General features: G+C 47.5%; 1 protein-coding gene across 2 annotated transcripts; it reads right to left on the minus strand.

Annotated features, from left to right (window-relative positions):
- Positions 1-54: 54 nt before the first annotated feature.
- Positions 55-9,130, minus strand: REELD1 (reeler domain containing 1). 2 transcript variants are annotated; one of them, XM_071753720.1, is made up of 6 exons: positions 8,867-9,130; positions 8,403-8,625; positions 6,679-6,836; positions 5,447-5,744; positions 4,781-4,844; positions 55-2,668 (listed from the first exon to the last, which is right to left on the minus strand). In XM_071753720.1, the coding sequence occupies exons 1-6, from the start codon at positions 9,084-9,086 to the stop codon at positions 1,955-1,957; spliced, it is 1,677 nt and encodes a 558-aa protein (XP_071609821.1). In that variant the 5' UTR covers positions 9,087-9,130; the 3' UTR covers positions 55-1,954. The 2 variants fall into 2 exon arrangements, with proteins under 2 accessions (XP_071609821.1, XP_071609822.1); XM_071753721.1 differs by lacking the exon at positions 8,867-9,130 and adding an exon at positions 8,787-8,858.
- Between the last annotated feature and the right edge of the window lie 6,357 nt (positions 9,131-15,487).

A 15,487-nucleotide genomic window follows, 5' to 3' on the forward strand; every position in this document is an offset into this window, starting at 1 on the left:
TAAGGCTATACCAGTCTGGTGACATTAAACCTAGGAAGACAGTGGAAGAGGCCATAGGTTTTTGTAATTTATTCATAAACAGCTATGCCATCGTAAGAAACTTTTTAAAATAATATGTGATAGTTCTTTAAATATTTAAGAGTTTGTTGGCCTATTTTCTCAGTTAATTAGGATTTTTGGCTGCATTAACAATGACTTGAATGCAGTCTGCTTTAGTCACTACAGAGTTCAGCTCCACTGGGTTACAGAAATACGTTTTCTTTCTAAAGCACATAACAGGAGAGGAATGCCATTGTAAGTGTCTAGACTTGTGCTTAAAAACCTATAGAATTCCTAGTAGGTAATGCTTAAGCTTGACTTACTGAACAGAGAACCATTCACCAAGCATCCTTTTGACTCCTAAACCAAATGTCTTATCAATTGCAGCACTGCCCTTTGTTACTCTGCAGTGGAAGGGCCTTGGTGAGGCCACACTTCAAAGTGCAATGGCTTATCCCTACAAGCTGCATTTGTGAGTACACTTCTTTTCTTACCCATTCATTTTGCCCGAGGCTCGCTAGGCCTAGAAGTTAACCAGACAGAAATCTGGCCACATGTGTAGCACAAAGCATCAGATCACTTATTGCAGTACAGTAGTATGGTCAGAAACCAGCTCTCTCTGAATGCTCAGAGAAAGTACTCATCATGCTCCAGGTGGCTGTAGAGGAGAACTCATTTCTGTCTTGCCTGTCTCCTCTGAAGCCATTGGCAAGGTAAGGGAGAACCAGGGAGCAGAGCTTTGACTATCAAATGCAAAAATGCCAGCTGGCTGGAGAGGGCTAAAGGGCCCTCCTGACAAAAGGGGAAGTTGTCCCCAGGAAAGATTCTGTGAGCCATCAGACACCCATCAGTGTTTGCTTAGCTCAGGGTGGGGATTGCTGTGGGCTGTGAAATAAGATGAAGCACTAAATTTTAAGTCTATCCCCCATGACCCAGCTTGAGGACCATCTCAACCCTTTCACTAGAGAAAAGGACACCAGAAAGGGTGACTCCTGCTCTAAAAGGCTCTAAAATATACATCTCAACAGGATCGATATCAGGACTATTTCTGGCTCTTTCAAAGCTGCAGTAAAACAAACCTTTACCCTTGCTGTCATCACCTCTCCTTCTTAGAAAGTGTCCAAGGACCTTTGTGTTTTCCAAGGGCCTCTTGCAGAAGACCACATGGCTGGAGAGAAATTTGCAGAAGCTGAGAGTAAAGGATGTTGTTTGTTTTCCAGGCAGCCTTTGCTGGGCATCTCCAAAGTGACCTGGGAAGGGTACTTCAGTGCGTGCTTCTGCACAGAGTGTTACTGAGCTGTCTTGAGGTAAAAGACCAAGTAAATGCTGGCTGCCAAGCTTCAACAAGCTTCCCCATCAGGTGCAAATGGACAGGAAAGATTTTTCTTCCATTTGCACCTGATGAGGAGGCATGTTTCTCCCCCAAAAGCTGGTGTCCGCCACTCTGTGTTTTATTCACAGATCAATTCAGTGTTCCTTGGATCAATGTTCTCCACTAACGAGTTATTGCTTTTTATTTTCAGATTGGAACTTAAAATCTACCAGCAAATACTTTGTCATCTGAGAGATACCAAGTGCACGGAATCAAACCTGTAAACTGAATGAGAATGGTTGGTTTTATAGCAGTGCTTTCTCATTCCTAGAAAGAAATGTAGCACTGGAAACTTTTGCTGAGGTTAAACAAGAGACAGTATCACAGCATGGAGGGAGCAATTCTATTTTTGGCTACACCCTTAAGGCAACAGAGGAAGCGTCTGTCATGGCTGCAGTGACAGCTAATGAGCAGATATACAATATTAATTGCAGTAAGTGTAACACACGGAATAATCTATCAATTTCTATTTTCTTAGCAGCTGTAGCTTAGATACTTTTGACTAACACCTCTGTCTGAAGTGGCTGCTTCATGTTTGTTCACCTACGTGTCAGCACACAGAGGAACTACCCCACCACTTCCTATAATCCACGGTGGGCTCTCAGGGCTGCTCTCACCCACACCCAGCTGCTCTGGGGCTGCTTTTGGCACTGCAGATGTGCAGATGATTGTCTTCTTCCCACTGCTGGAGGGGCTGACCCAGTTGTACTCGGCTTGCACCAGCACAAAGCTGTTCTCCCGGATCTTGCGGAAGTGCCTCACCTCCCCGCTGTCCCTGAGGGTGATGAGGCCGGGGTCGGGCTGGCTGAAGGAGACCTCTGTCTGCCTGTGGCACTGCTGGGCACAGAGGCACCGGATGGCAGCTGCCAGTGCCAGGCCCAGGGCAGCCGTGCAGACCAGGAGGATCCCAAGTTGAGCTGCCAGGAGTCGGGTCCCTCTGCCGGGGTCTTCCACCTTCTCAGGAAGAGCAGATTTGGGAGCTGGTCTGGTCACCCATGGTAGGGTATTTCCCCCCACCACTGCCTCCTCCTCCTTCGCCTCCTCCTCTCCCCTGGTGCCCCCCTCCTCTGGCTGGGGTGCCAGCTTTCTTTCAGCCATTTGCCTTGAAGCTGAAGACAAGTTGCCAGCAGCATCTGCATCTCCAAGCCAGGCTGTTGTCACAGTGGTGTCACCCAGGTGAGTGTGAACGTGTGGGGCAGAAGGAGGGGCTGTCACAGCTGGGGAGGCTTTCAAGACAGCCCCACTCTCAGTATTGCCCTTTGGAAGCAAACACACAAGATGCACGGTGAGGGAAGAGAAAGTGGGGCTGATGAGATTCTCACTGCTGATGTCGCAGTACAGTTCAGTTGGTGTTTCTGACACCCAGGTGTCCCCCTGGCCTCGGAGTAGCCCTGCTCCATCTTCTGTTTACACAGTAGCTTTTAGAAAATGAGGCAGATTCAGCCTCACTCTGTCCGTTGCCAAGGGAGGGATGAGGAACTGGGAGCCAGTCCCGGGGGGGCAGTGAGGGGGGGCAAGGCAGAGTGGGTTGAAGGAGCAGAGGTGAAGTGCTCAGGCAGAGGGGAAGGGCACTGCTTTGGCTAAGTATAGGTCTGCAGCTCCTGTTTGGTGGTGGTATTTTTTACAGGCATTGTTATCACACAACAAAAAACACCAAATAATTTCCATATTGACTGATGCCAGGGCCATGCTGAAAGGACAGGCATGATTTTCCTGGCCAAGCTTCATGTTCAGGGTCACACCAGGCCCACTGGGATTTGGTGTTGCCCTTCTGAGGCTGTGGGTATGGCTTTTGGCATCAGCAGTTTGGGGCAGTCACGTACAACCTGTGGACCCACCCCAAAGCCTGTCTTGCTTTCTCAGTCTACACAGCCAGTTCGAAACCATCTGCCTCTCAGTGGTGCTTAACAACCCATTTTAGTGGGAACAACTGTTCCTGTATGATTCCGTTCTTAGGGTCTTTGCTTGGTGCCACACATCTTATTTTATCCATCCATGCCATGCCATGCCAGTTCTGCAGCTCAAGCTCTGCTGCAGATAACATCCAAGACTAACTGTGAAACAATTGTGCAATTTAGGAGGCCCCCACTGAATTTTTCCATTCCCACTGTGCACCTGAGCCCCCATCCAAAGCCAGAGAACCAGAGAAACGTACTGGAGTTTTTTCTTTGGCTCCACTGAAATTTGGATCTGACCCTCAGTATCTGGCACCTCTCCAGCCTGTCCAGCCCAGCAGGCTTTTTCACACATCCATTAATTACACCAGAGAAACTCTCACCCTCTGCTGTCATTAGCAATTTCTCAAGCTTGCTGGGAAGACTGTGACAGGAGCACAAAGCTGAGGTAGGAGCCCTGGCAAGCTGTGAATCCAAGAAGGGGAGGGTCAGAACATCTTTTGTGGAAGGAGACCGCTTATGAAGGTGCTAGTAAAATGCAGTAGTAAATAAAAGACTTCCAGTGGCTGAGCTGCAAACTGTAAAGGAGTTGGCTGGCAAAGTTAGGATTGCAAGTGTATGGATCACTTTCCCTCAAAATACAAACACCATACTGTAGGGATATACTACAGAATTTGGGACTCTGGCATAGTAAATGGAATTGCCTTGCAAATACTTGCCCTATCTCACCTCATTTCTCTCTTGTTTTTGTACCTCTTTCTTGCCTAATTTCTCATCATTGTTATTTTGTTATGCTCCTCTGATCTTGCCTTGTGCAATAACTCTTCTTTTGGTTACCATCTTCTCCCAGTTCTCCACTTCTCTCCATGGCTATGCCAGGTACTCATGTTACACATCTCTCCTTTACTTGTTCACTCCTCCACTCCTTCCTAAATATTCCTGCATCATCCTCTGCTGCATGACCCCACCCCTCTGACTAATCCCACCACTACACCTCTGCCTTTCCTGTCCATCCAGGCTTCTGGGATGACCCTGCCTTCAGAAGGCACACGGCTTCCTTGTCCATCCCCTGGAAAGATGAAGTCTTTGACCTCTGGTGGATGTCATGGGTGCTGCCTGTCCAGCACCTCTGGGAAGGAACATACCAGCCTTCTGCAGGAATAAAGCACACATTCCCAGACCAATAGCATCCAGCAGCCTGTAGTTGTGTCTACACAAGGAAAAATTATTCTAGATGATTTTTACAGCAGGAGTCTTTAAAACCTAAGCAGCAAGCTCAAAAGGAAAACAAAAAAACTCCCCCCAAATTAAAACCAATTACCAGCTAAAGTAAAATATTCAACCTCTTAATAATCTCAGTGTCACTTATGAGATGTACATGGGCTGCTTGGAGCTGTGATGCAGCAGAGGGGCTCATACTCTCTTAGAACTTTCTGTCTTCAGAGGTGACATCCTCCCCATCCCTGCTGCTTACCTGCCTGTCTCCTTGGCACATCAGACACAGGTGAGGGGTGGCAGCACTGGCAGTGCCTCCTGCTCTGAGAGAGACAGAGGAGAGGCAGAGTGAGGAACTGAGATTTGACACTCTGGCTCCCATGGGAATCCTTGGGCTCCACACCCCTGGAGAATCCTACAACTCACTACATCAGCCTTGGGATGCGTGCAGCCAACACAGACTGCACAAGGCTGTATTTTTATTAATGCCTGGTCATTTTTTCATGTCCCTATCATTTGCACCCTCAGTATGAAATGCTGCATGAAAGCACATGCAGCCCAAACTCCTCTAAGACTTCTGAACCCTTCTTGCTTTGAACCTTTTCTTCTATTTCCCTGCAGATGAAGAAATGAGCCTGCTGAGTTCATTGAATATTTGGATGCACTTTTAGAAAATTGCTGTAGCAGTCTACAGTTTTTATCACATATTTCCGCCACCTGCACAGTCCCCTGCTGGGCTGAGCAGTGCAGTCCTGGGGCTTTAAGGGTTACTTCTCAAAATTTCAGTAAGCAAACACCCTCTCCCCTACCCCCCCAAGCCACAGACACTTCCTACATGGACCCTGGCTCACCCAGGGAGAAACTGGTACTATTGTCCCTCCCCAGAAGAGCTGGAGAAAAGAGCTCTTCCCACTGCCTGGTTTACCCATCAGAGGAGCTGTGGCTGGAGGCTCCATCCAGGGAGAAGAAACGTGGTGAGGTGTCTGCTGTGCCTGGGTCTCGGGTGGGGAGGGAAGGTTCCAGGCCCCCCGTGCTGGACCCACTGCTCCCGCGGGATGCAGCCCGGGAAGGCCGTGCCAGCTGCTTGGGCTCAGCGATGGGATGGGTGTCTGACCCCACACCCAAACCTGGCTCCACTGGTGGGGTTGCCACGATGCTGGTGGTGCTGGAAGGCATGTGGGGGTGTGGGGAGAGGGCAGTGGCAGCCGTGAGAGAGATGTGACCTTGTCCAGCATGGAGACAAAACAAGAGGAAGGGAGAGAGAGAGAGATGCAAAAGTTTATTGTCCTTGGTTTGTTTATGTCAAATCCCACTCAGTGCTAATGTTTGCCAGGGAGAGTCATAAGAGTGACTTTTTTTTTTTTTTAATTTTCAAGTCACTTAAAATTAAGTGGGAACCCAGATGGAAAGTAAAGCAGTGAAGCCTGCTGCCTAAATTGTCATCAGGTAAAATAGTTAAAACTTGGTCTTGGTACAGTGCCAAAATGCTGAGAAACACATCTAATTTGAATGTAAGTGAATTTCTGGCACATTTTAGTGCCAAAGGCCACATAAATACAACTAATTATGTATCTGAACATACATTTAGAGACAAATCTTAGAATCATAGAAGAGTTTGGGTTGGAAGAGGCCTTAAAGATCATCCAGTTCCAATCCCCCTGCATGGACAGGACAACCTACTACTAGGCCAGGTTGCTCAAAGCCCCATCCTGGCCTTGATCACTTCCAGGGATGGGGCATCCACAACTGGGCAACCCATTCCAGTGTCTCACCACCCTTACACTACAGAATTTCTTCCTAATATCTAATCTAAGTCTACCTTTCTTTATTTATATAACATTGCTAGTTGTATTTGCGTGTCTTCAGGAGCTGAGGTTTTAGATAAACTATGTTTTATTTTCAGGTTTGCATTGAAAGCTAAAGATCTGGCAATCCTGTTTATCTCCTCAGAAACTGGCTCCATCACCTCAAATGCTGACCCATGCCCTCACTAGAGTTCTCCACAGCCATCACTCATCTCCCCAGTGGCTCCAGGAGTTAAATGGGTCCCTCCAGCTTTTTTGGCTCACTTGTGTGCAAGGCTTGCCTGAAACAAGCCATAAAACTACTCTCTGGGAAGTGCTAGGTAAGGAACCCTGTAAGTTTTGCTCACCATACCTGTGGGGTGGGGGTCAGCCAGTCCCTGCAAGGGTGCCAGGGAAATGGGGTCAAGTTTCTTGCCACTGCCACCAGGTGCTTCAGTTTGTCCTTGCTGAGCCACAATAGCAGATTCAATCTTTGCCCAGTAAACAAAGTATGACTGGACAATGGAGATGCTGTTAAAACACAATTAGGCAAAAATTTACTGTCTTTATAGCATTAATAATAAAGCATCCAACTGTTTAACTAATCAGAAGGACTGGTTTAATCTGAGGACAGAAACAACACAGAAGAATTGTAAAGGATTGGCCCATCACATATTTTATATTACAAATATAAGCAGGTCCCATCAGAAAGATACAGGGGGAAGAATCACCTCTCATAATTAAGATCAGCCACAAAACTGTTTGGAACATAAATGAAAAGAAAAAAAAAAAAGAGTCTATTATATCCACTGTGTTGACAGAAGTACATTTGGAAAACTTGGACTTGCTCTGCTTATAATCTTCTGTAGGCAGGGAAACAACAGTGGTATTTACTAATTAAAACAAGTCAATGTTACTTGTACAAACAGCAGAATAGGTAGGGGGAAAAAAAAGTCTCTTCTCATCCCTCTGATATTTGAGCCCTTCTAACCCTCTGCTTTTTGTCAGCTGCCAAAACTGCATTGGCCAAGCTTTAACTATTCACCCAGAGCCTTATTTCAGCTGGAGATTTTTGTAGAATTTCAACTTAGATTGCTCAGCTGCCTCAGAGAATTAGCTAAGGGGAAACCAGCTTGGCTTTTCCTGTGCCACATGACTCTTACAGAACATTTTTGAGCCTAACAAGGAGTTTTTTTCCAGATGCTGTGATAGGGAGAAAAGGGAGAGGCTATCAGAAATCAGCTTGGAGGTTCAAAAGCCAGAGGGCAAAGGAAGCATCAGAGCAGGTGGCTAGGAACAGACATTGTTGGTTTGAGTTGGATTTCTTAGGTTGTTTGGGTTTTATGTGGTTTTAGTAGTATTTCCTGATCTAAAAAAATGGGCAAAATTGGAAATGCTAAGCAGCAATATTTTTATTTCAGTGAAATATACAAACCATGGCACTCACCAGGATGCTTATGTTTTGGGGAGCTGCCAAGGATCTGGCCAAGAAGCTTCTAAGCAGTTTTGGAAAGTTAAAATGTAGCACTTTAATATCTTCCAAAATTAAAAGTCACTGTGCTTCCTCTAAGACAGACACTTAGAAAGTGTTTCATTTCATCCCAAATCAGAACCAAAATACTTGGATTTGTCTGTGGCTTTGGTACAGAACAGGAATGTCAAGTTTTGTCTGAGGCCTCCCTTTCTCTTCCTACTGTGACTACTTCTAGTTACGTTTAGCTTGTTTTAAAAACACTGGTTTTTAAATTATTTTTAAAAAAGAAGTTATGTACAAGATTATCCTGCCCTATGGGCTGTCTTATTTAGAAGGACAGGCAACGTGATCAGTCTCTTTAGGCCTTAATACTTCTATTTCCTAAGTGCTTAGGCTGTCATCTTCCAGTGTTTTTGTTCTGAGAAAATGTTGACCATGTAAATAAAAAGCAGCAGTACATAGCAGATATAAATGGTGATTTATGTACCAGCTGGGATACTGCTGCAGCATTTGATAAGTATTTAGCTACACGTCCAATCTGTTGGACAGCTACAATGGAAAGATAAAGCCAAGCCTTTAACTGAGAAGACACAAATTCTGGTTAGGAGCCAGCACATTCTTACAAAAACTTGATGTCTCCAATGGGTTGGTCTGGTGCTTTCCATACAAAGGACAGGTTTCTCTTCAGTGACTTATCTGAGTGGGTCACGGTGTCACCATCTTCAGAACAGGTCAGCAGCTTGGAACCAGGAGGAATGAAGATGAATGTGCCAACAATTTTGTCATTAGAGACTTTGCGAGCTTGAAGCAGAAAGCCCATAAAATCCCGGGTGCTCCTCACTGCCACTGCAACACAAAACATGGGACACAGAGGGATTTGTCTCATACTTATGGAGTGAATTGTTTCCATGCTAGCACAGAAACCAAAAGAAAACCCTGGGCAACAACAAGATCTTTGTCCTCACGACCTGTCTTGGATGTGCTGACTGCAGGAGGTCAGACATCACCTTTAATTCTGTAGAATGTAACTGAACACCAAATTTGCTTCATTCTTCCCAGCCCCACCCTGCTGTAAGCTGTTCTTTACCTGGAACCTTGTCACCTGGGAAATAGAAGGACATGTTGGTGTGGACAGTGACGTAGATGTTGCTGGGGCTGTGCAGCTGCACTCTCAGGTGCTTGGGCATCATGTCAGTGCAGGCAGAAGGGCTGGCACCGTGCGAGAAGGCAGTCGTGTAGGAGACCAAGCACAGGGTTGTGTACACCCAGCTGATGAGGGCTGTCTGGGTTCTCCTGCCCTCCTCCATCCTACAGCTGTAAAACAACCAGCGGGTTCACTTCAAAGCAGCAGCTCCAGCAGCCTGGGAGCCTGCCTGGCACCTTTGAATTAGCCGAGCTCCAGAGCTGCCCTTCCCACAGCCTTTAAATGAAGGAGAATAAATGATCTCTGAGGAGCATGGAGCTCTTTTGGTAATACACAGCATTTAACAAGTTGAAGTAAATTGCTGAGGCTGGGAGGAGAAAGGCCCCTCAAAAGGATGCGTTTCTTGTGAAGCTACCCAGGGAGGGAGTGGTCAGAGAAGATTTCCTCTAAAATGCCTTGTGACATTTATCAGGAGAAGGCTCTGCACAATCCCCCTCAGCACCCCCCCACCATTCCCCAGAGGTACAGCCTGATCAATGGGGGGAACATCTGCCCTTAGACCTGCAGGACTGCTGCAGACCCTGCAGGGCTGGTGCCCAGCAACTGAGCCTCTGATCACCATCTCCCTGCAGAGACAACACGTGTCCCCCTCCTCGCAGAAGCATGAGGCACCCTCTAACAGCTCATGCATTGTGGCTTGGAGGTGCTGGGCTGTTTGTGACTATCAGATCTGTTCCTGGCTGCCCAGAAGCATTTCAGCTTCTTGTTCTTATTCAGGGCTTGCTGTTGCTGGCAAGCTGGTGGAAATGCTACCTTGAAGTCAGCATTGCAAGCCTGAGATAAATGGGCAGCTGTTTGGGCTAATGCCAAGATTTCTCCTTACTCTCCAATTTTTAATCCAAGCAATCTTTTTTTTTTTCTTTACATGGTTGAAGATTAACGTATGGCATGCTGTGTCTTTAGTACCTCTCAGCTTTGGTGGCTGGCACAACATTTGCAGACTAGCTGGAGTATTGTGGGACAGTGACTCTTCAGAATGTTCTTTAGAAAATGCAGCTGAAGGTGGAGCCCACGATATTTGGTGTAATGGATTTCATAAGGCAGGTAGCCCTGCTTTTAATGCAGCACTTTCTATCATCACCTTTTCAGCATGTAGCCTTTCCTGGCTTAGGTTTCATTCTGCTTAGTTAATAAGTAGATGTAAACAAACCAGAGGAAACCAGAGGCTGAGGTCCAGCTTACACCTCTGTCTCTCACACTCCTGAAACTTCCCTGCTGACCCTAACAACCCACCACAGCACATGGAACAGCTTGTGCCCAGCCCTAAGCAGGGAGCAGAGGGATGCAGTTCATGCTTCCAGGGCTGAGCATCATTCCACCCAACCCAGTGAAGGGCCAGAAGATGCTTCTGGGGCTCACAGCAGCCTTCACTCAGTACCCCATCCCCTGCAGGACCAGCAGTGGGATGCCTCCTCCTCATGGGGTCAGTTCCCTCCCTGGGCACACCCAAACCTCCCTTGCTGGGGATGATTTCTCACAGGAGCTCATGAAAGTGCCCCTTGGTCCTTTCCCAGGCTGTGCCACTGTTCCCCACCCCACCTGCACCCCTCATTCCCCAGGCACAGGGCCTTGTTCCCGCGGGGCAGCCATGCCTTACCTCAGGACACGTCCTCTGCCGGGCTCGCTGCCACCACTGCCCTCCCAGCCTGCCCAGTCCCATCCTTTCAGGAACCTTCTTCCCTTCCTCCTCTAATGGGGAGCGCAGCAGCTGTTACTGCTAATGCCCACCACCTACAAGCAGCTCTCTGACTCTGCCCAAATCCTGCCTTAATCATCTTAGTTTTTCTCTTCACATCCCCACCCCCTTTTTTTTTTTTCCTTTTTTTTTTTTTTTTTTTCCATCTCCAAGCTTCTGCAGTGAGAAAGCAAAGGCAACTATTAGGGGGGGCAGCAGCAAGCAGTGGGGTTTGTGTGGGACATCCTGGGACTCCTGGTCAGAGGTGCAGAGGGATCAGACTCCTGCTTGCCCTGTTACCCTCCCCAAGCCCCCCCCCTCCCCCTCTGTGCTGAAACTTTGCTAAGCAAAGCCACATCACCTCCCCTGAGTCTCTGCCCCCTGACCAGGGTGCCTGTCTCCTGTGCTTACATGGGAGTTATTGTGATAGTAAAAGCTGAATTTTGCTAGGGAGGTTGGGAATGTGCATTCCATGCTCCAGCCCTTCTGGGAGGAGCCATCAACACCCCACAAACCCACCAGAGCTGTCACAGGATCTGAACAGCTGACAGATGTGTGACTGTCCCCTAGCACAGGAGCTGCATGTACACCAAGGCTTAGGTCCCTGCTCCTTGCCCAGGCTATGATTGTCCCCTGTGCCCAGCCAGGGGCTGCTCCTGTCCCTGGGCTTCCCAGCCCCTCCTCAGATCCACCTTGTCACTGCAGACTGCTCTGTGATCAGGACTCTCGGTCAGCCCTGGCCACTGTCACCAGGCTCTCTCTGCTCCCTGCTGAATGGCTCCTTGCTCACAACAGAGGGAAATTAGGGTCCAATTTCTCATCATAATTAGAGCTGCCATCAGGAGATGCTGAATAAACTGCTGGCAAGTTGGGGCCCCAAGCAGGGCTGGTGGAACAGAATAACAGCCCCATCAGCTGGCTGGCTTTCCTTCAGCTAGCAGAGACTTAATAGGATGCATCAGATGTCCCAGGGCCACCAGGAAGGGGTTTGGCCCCGTGGTGCAGGAAATCTATTAAAGATGGGGGTGGAGGAGAGGCAGAAGAGCTCTTTAGTCCTCCTCTTCCTCCAATCACTGTGTGGCTGATGGCTGAATGAGCTTATGCTGGTGCTTAGGCTGCTCTCTTTACAGGACACCACAAAACTCTGTCCTGTCCCATGACTGTAAGAGTTGCACCAACATGTAGGTGACACTACTGTGTTTTGTTTCTGCAGCTCCTGAGGTGCCTGTATTTGATCTTCCTCCTGTCTGACCAGTGTGCTGGGACACCATGGTGACCACTGTCTGGGATGCCCTCCAAAAACTGGAGGCAGGCTTGCAGACACCCCACTTACTACTGGTGTTCTCATCAGCCTGCCCTGCTCTACAGCCTTGTCCTTCAGAAGTGAAACAAGATGCTGGCCTGGTGCTGAGACACTGCTGCTGGCAGCCCAGCTCTCATCTTTTTAACTGATTTGAAAACATGGGAACTGCTGGTACCAGGGTCTCAGCAGCCTGCTTCCTCTGCATTTGAAAGAGTCACTGAATTTCAAGATATAAGTGCAAATCTTATAGTATTCTTTTCTTTTGTTGGTTGAAGCAGAGTTTGCATTATTGCTTCTGTTCCAGTTTCCAGTGGCCCATACTTTATATACAAAGCAGAGTACCTTTACACTGTGTTTATCCCATCCTTTCCTGACACCAGCTGGTCTCTTATGGCTTTTCCTTACTTATTCCTAAACTAAACTAGCTCTTGCTTATAATTCCAGCATAACAAAGCAGCAGCTCCAGACCTCTGACAATCTGCAGGGGAAATGCCAACTACACTGCAGTCATTCTGACACAGTAACCAGGTCTGAAAACAAGTATCCCAGGTATGTGCAGGTCTTTGCATCCCAGCGTGGTGTTACAGCATGGAATGGTCTCTTCATCTGCTGCCACGCATTGAGCACGTTTCATTGTGCTACCTTCAGCGAGGACCATTTCTCTGCTGGTCTCCCCCTGCAAAAGGGGAGAAAAGCAGCAGAATGCAGACTCTGAAACAGAGGTGCCAGGTGCTCCAGCTCTGTGGAGAAGAGCTTCAAATGGGTGATATCCAGACCTGACCCAACCCACCTGTAAGAGCGCAGGATGCCCCACAGTGCTGTCCTGGCTCTGCTTGGTGCCACAGCTGGGGCAGTCTCTGGGCAAGGCAGGATGTGCTGTCAGGGCAGGGCTGCACACAGGTCTGGCAGCACCTCTGTGCAGAGCTGCCCCGTGCTGCCTGGTTAACTCCATGCTAATTGCTGGGATGATCTGAAATTCATCCTCATGCAGAGTGCATCCTCGCTGTCTGCTCTCAAAAGGAGGAACTCTGTGGCTTCAAAACCACACTCAAACCAAGTGTCACAGCCGTCTCCTCCTTTGAGAGAGAAAAAGCTTGTCACAGTCATTACCGTGACACAAGACCTACCAGCAGCCTCAAACTGCATGTTGAAATGCCAAGTGCCAGGCAGATGTTTCCAGTAAGAAATACAGCCCCTCCATAGCCTCTGGTTGCGTCACCCACCGGGACAGCATTGCCTCAGCCTTCTCTGGCCAGAGCCTTGACCTGCTCGAGTCACTTGAGCTCAGCCAGGCTCTTCATGTCACTCTGATGATGGGGCCCAGACAGACACAAGAGGAGCACGTGGCACTACTGTCACCAGTGAGAGGTTTCTTCTTCCTGTCATAAATTTCCTTGTTAGTAGGAAGCTGGCAAGGAGAAGGGGATAGGAGACAACTTACAACCTGCCTATTGTTTTCTCAGCAGCATTTGTGTAGCAGATTTTTAGAAGAAAAAAATATGCAGCTGGGATTTTAAAATAGCACCAGGGAAAAGTGTGTGTGCTCTGTAATAGCTTGATAATTAAGATAGACTGTAAAACACTTAGCTTGAAGTTTCATTGATGAAGCACAGAGGATTAAAAACTCAGCAACATCCCAGGCTCTTTGATAAAGAAACTTTCTCCTTGCAGATTGCTTCTCCATCTCCACACCATCAGGGCACAACAAGGACAGCAGGCATGGAGCAGGCACAGTGAAGATCAGTATATAGTACAGGTATGGATATAAGCAACCCAGACCTGACATTCAAGAGCAAGCTGGATGCTTTTGCGTTGACAAGTTGAGAAATACTTTTCTACTGCAAGAGAATAAAGTTTATAACGAGACAGAATTCCTTCCTGGTCAGCTGGGCCACCTGGGTCCTGTGAACAAAGTTGGGGGTAGATAATAGTGGGCAGGTTGATCAACTAAAGAGATTGAAGGTGGGAATAGTGAGTTGAGTCCAGATCACAAGGAACTGATCATTAAACCAACCAAAGCTGGCAGCACTGTCTTATTTTAGAATATTTCAGGTCATCTTTAAAACAAAGAGCTGCAAGAAGAGTAATTAAAAACCCACAGTAGGAGAGCAGTAAAAACAGGGGGAATCATGCCCACGAACCGGGATCCCAGGGCAGGCCTGTGCATGTATGTGGCTCTGTGTTTGGGGACACTGGGGAGAAGAGGAAATTTCTCTGACATCTAATTAGGCAGAAGGTTGGCAGAAGTACTGTCAGGATCTTTCCATTTCTATCCAGTTAACTATTCTTGCTATTCTTCTATCCCACTTACTGAAATGAGACAGTGGATTCAAATGTTACTGCTGAGAATGAACAGACACACATGCAACATACAACTTGAGCCTCTTTCACTTGCAAATTCAACCTGAAAAAACACCCCAAACCCTTTATTTTAATTGGTAGCTACTGTAACCTGGGCAGATGGTCTGCACTAAAGGCTGAGGACAGAGAGAGACATGGTGCAAGGCTCTTTCTGGATCTCAGTAAGAAAGGCCCAGCAACAAATAACTTAATGACTGCTTTAATAATATAGAATAAGATGAGGAATACAGAGAACAGGTAAATTGTACATCCCTTCAGAAGCTGGACACACCACAGTCATATAGCATAGGACAGAGCCCTGTTGGATTTTTCCATGGGGAGTAACTTGAGCTATTTTATAATTTGCTTCCAAGAAAACAACCTTCTTTCTCATGAGAACTGCTGCTGTTAGATAAAGGCAAGGCCAGGCAGGTGGTGCAATCATGGTGCTGTGTGGGAGCTGCCCACAAGCTCTGTTGTTAGGATGAGCTGCCAGGGGTGTCCTGCAGCCCAAAGCAGGGCTGAAAGCCATGCCAGGGGTATGCACAGGCCATACAAAAGCTGCTGAGTGGATCACTGACTCCTAAATGTCAAAGGCTCCCTTGGTCAGGATCGATACAGCAGCTCAGGAAGAGCCTCCCCCTGTTTGATTTTGTCAGTCTTGGAAACCAGTTTGGCATAGGAACCTGAGACTTTGAAGCTGTTGGCTCCACAATGTTTGCTTCCCAAACCAACGTGGGGCTGGAGCTGGCATGGCCATGGGTTGGCATATTAAAAATCAGGCACTGCTTTGGTACCATCAGCCAAATGTCTGGAAGCTGTCACTTTGCAAACACTTTCATGCTTCCTTGACTACCATGAACAACACAGCCAAAACCTGCAGCTGAGGGGCACAGCTGATTTTGGGAGCTGGGTAAGAGCCTTAGGACTTAATGAGCAAGTGATTCCCAGAAGGGCTCTGGGTAGCTATTCTGTCACACTAGCATCGTGAAAAAAGATAAAACTCAAATAAATAATGCTCAGAGTAGTTTGCATTAGATTCCCTTTGAACTAGGAACCAGATGGCAACAACTTGTAAATTCAGTGGTGATCACAGAATCATGATGGCTGGAAAGGACCTTCAAGATCATCAAGTCCAGCTGACAGTCCTACACCACTGTAACCACTAAATAATCTCCAGAAGCAC

Source organism: Heliangelus exortis, chromosome 10 (assembly GCF_036169615.1).
Source record: "Heliangelus exortis chromosome 10, bHelExo1.hap1, whole genome shotgun sequence".
Taxonomy (NCBI): domain Eukaryota; kingdom Metazoa; phylum Chordata; class Aves; order Apodiformes; family Trochilidae; genus Heliangelus; species Heliangelus exortis.

What these genes read in the sequence shown, in the direction of transcription:
- REELD1 (XM_071753720.1), bottom strand. Translation starts at nt 9,086, where the DNA reads ATGGAGGAGGGCAGGAGAACCCAGACAGCCCTCATCAGCTGGGTGTAC. An exon ending in CCCAGGTGACAAGGTTCCAG is followed by an intron (nt 8,626 to 8,866) that starts GTAAAGAACAGC and finishes TTTGTGTTGCAG; the next exon opens with TGGCAGTGAGGAGCACCCGG. An exon ending in TGTGCCAAGGAGACAGGCAG is followed by an intron (nt 2,669 to 4,780) that starts GTAAGCAGCAGG and finishes TTGCTTCCAAAG; the next exon opens with GGCAATACTGAGAGTGGGGC.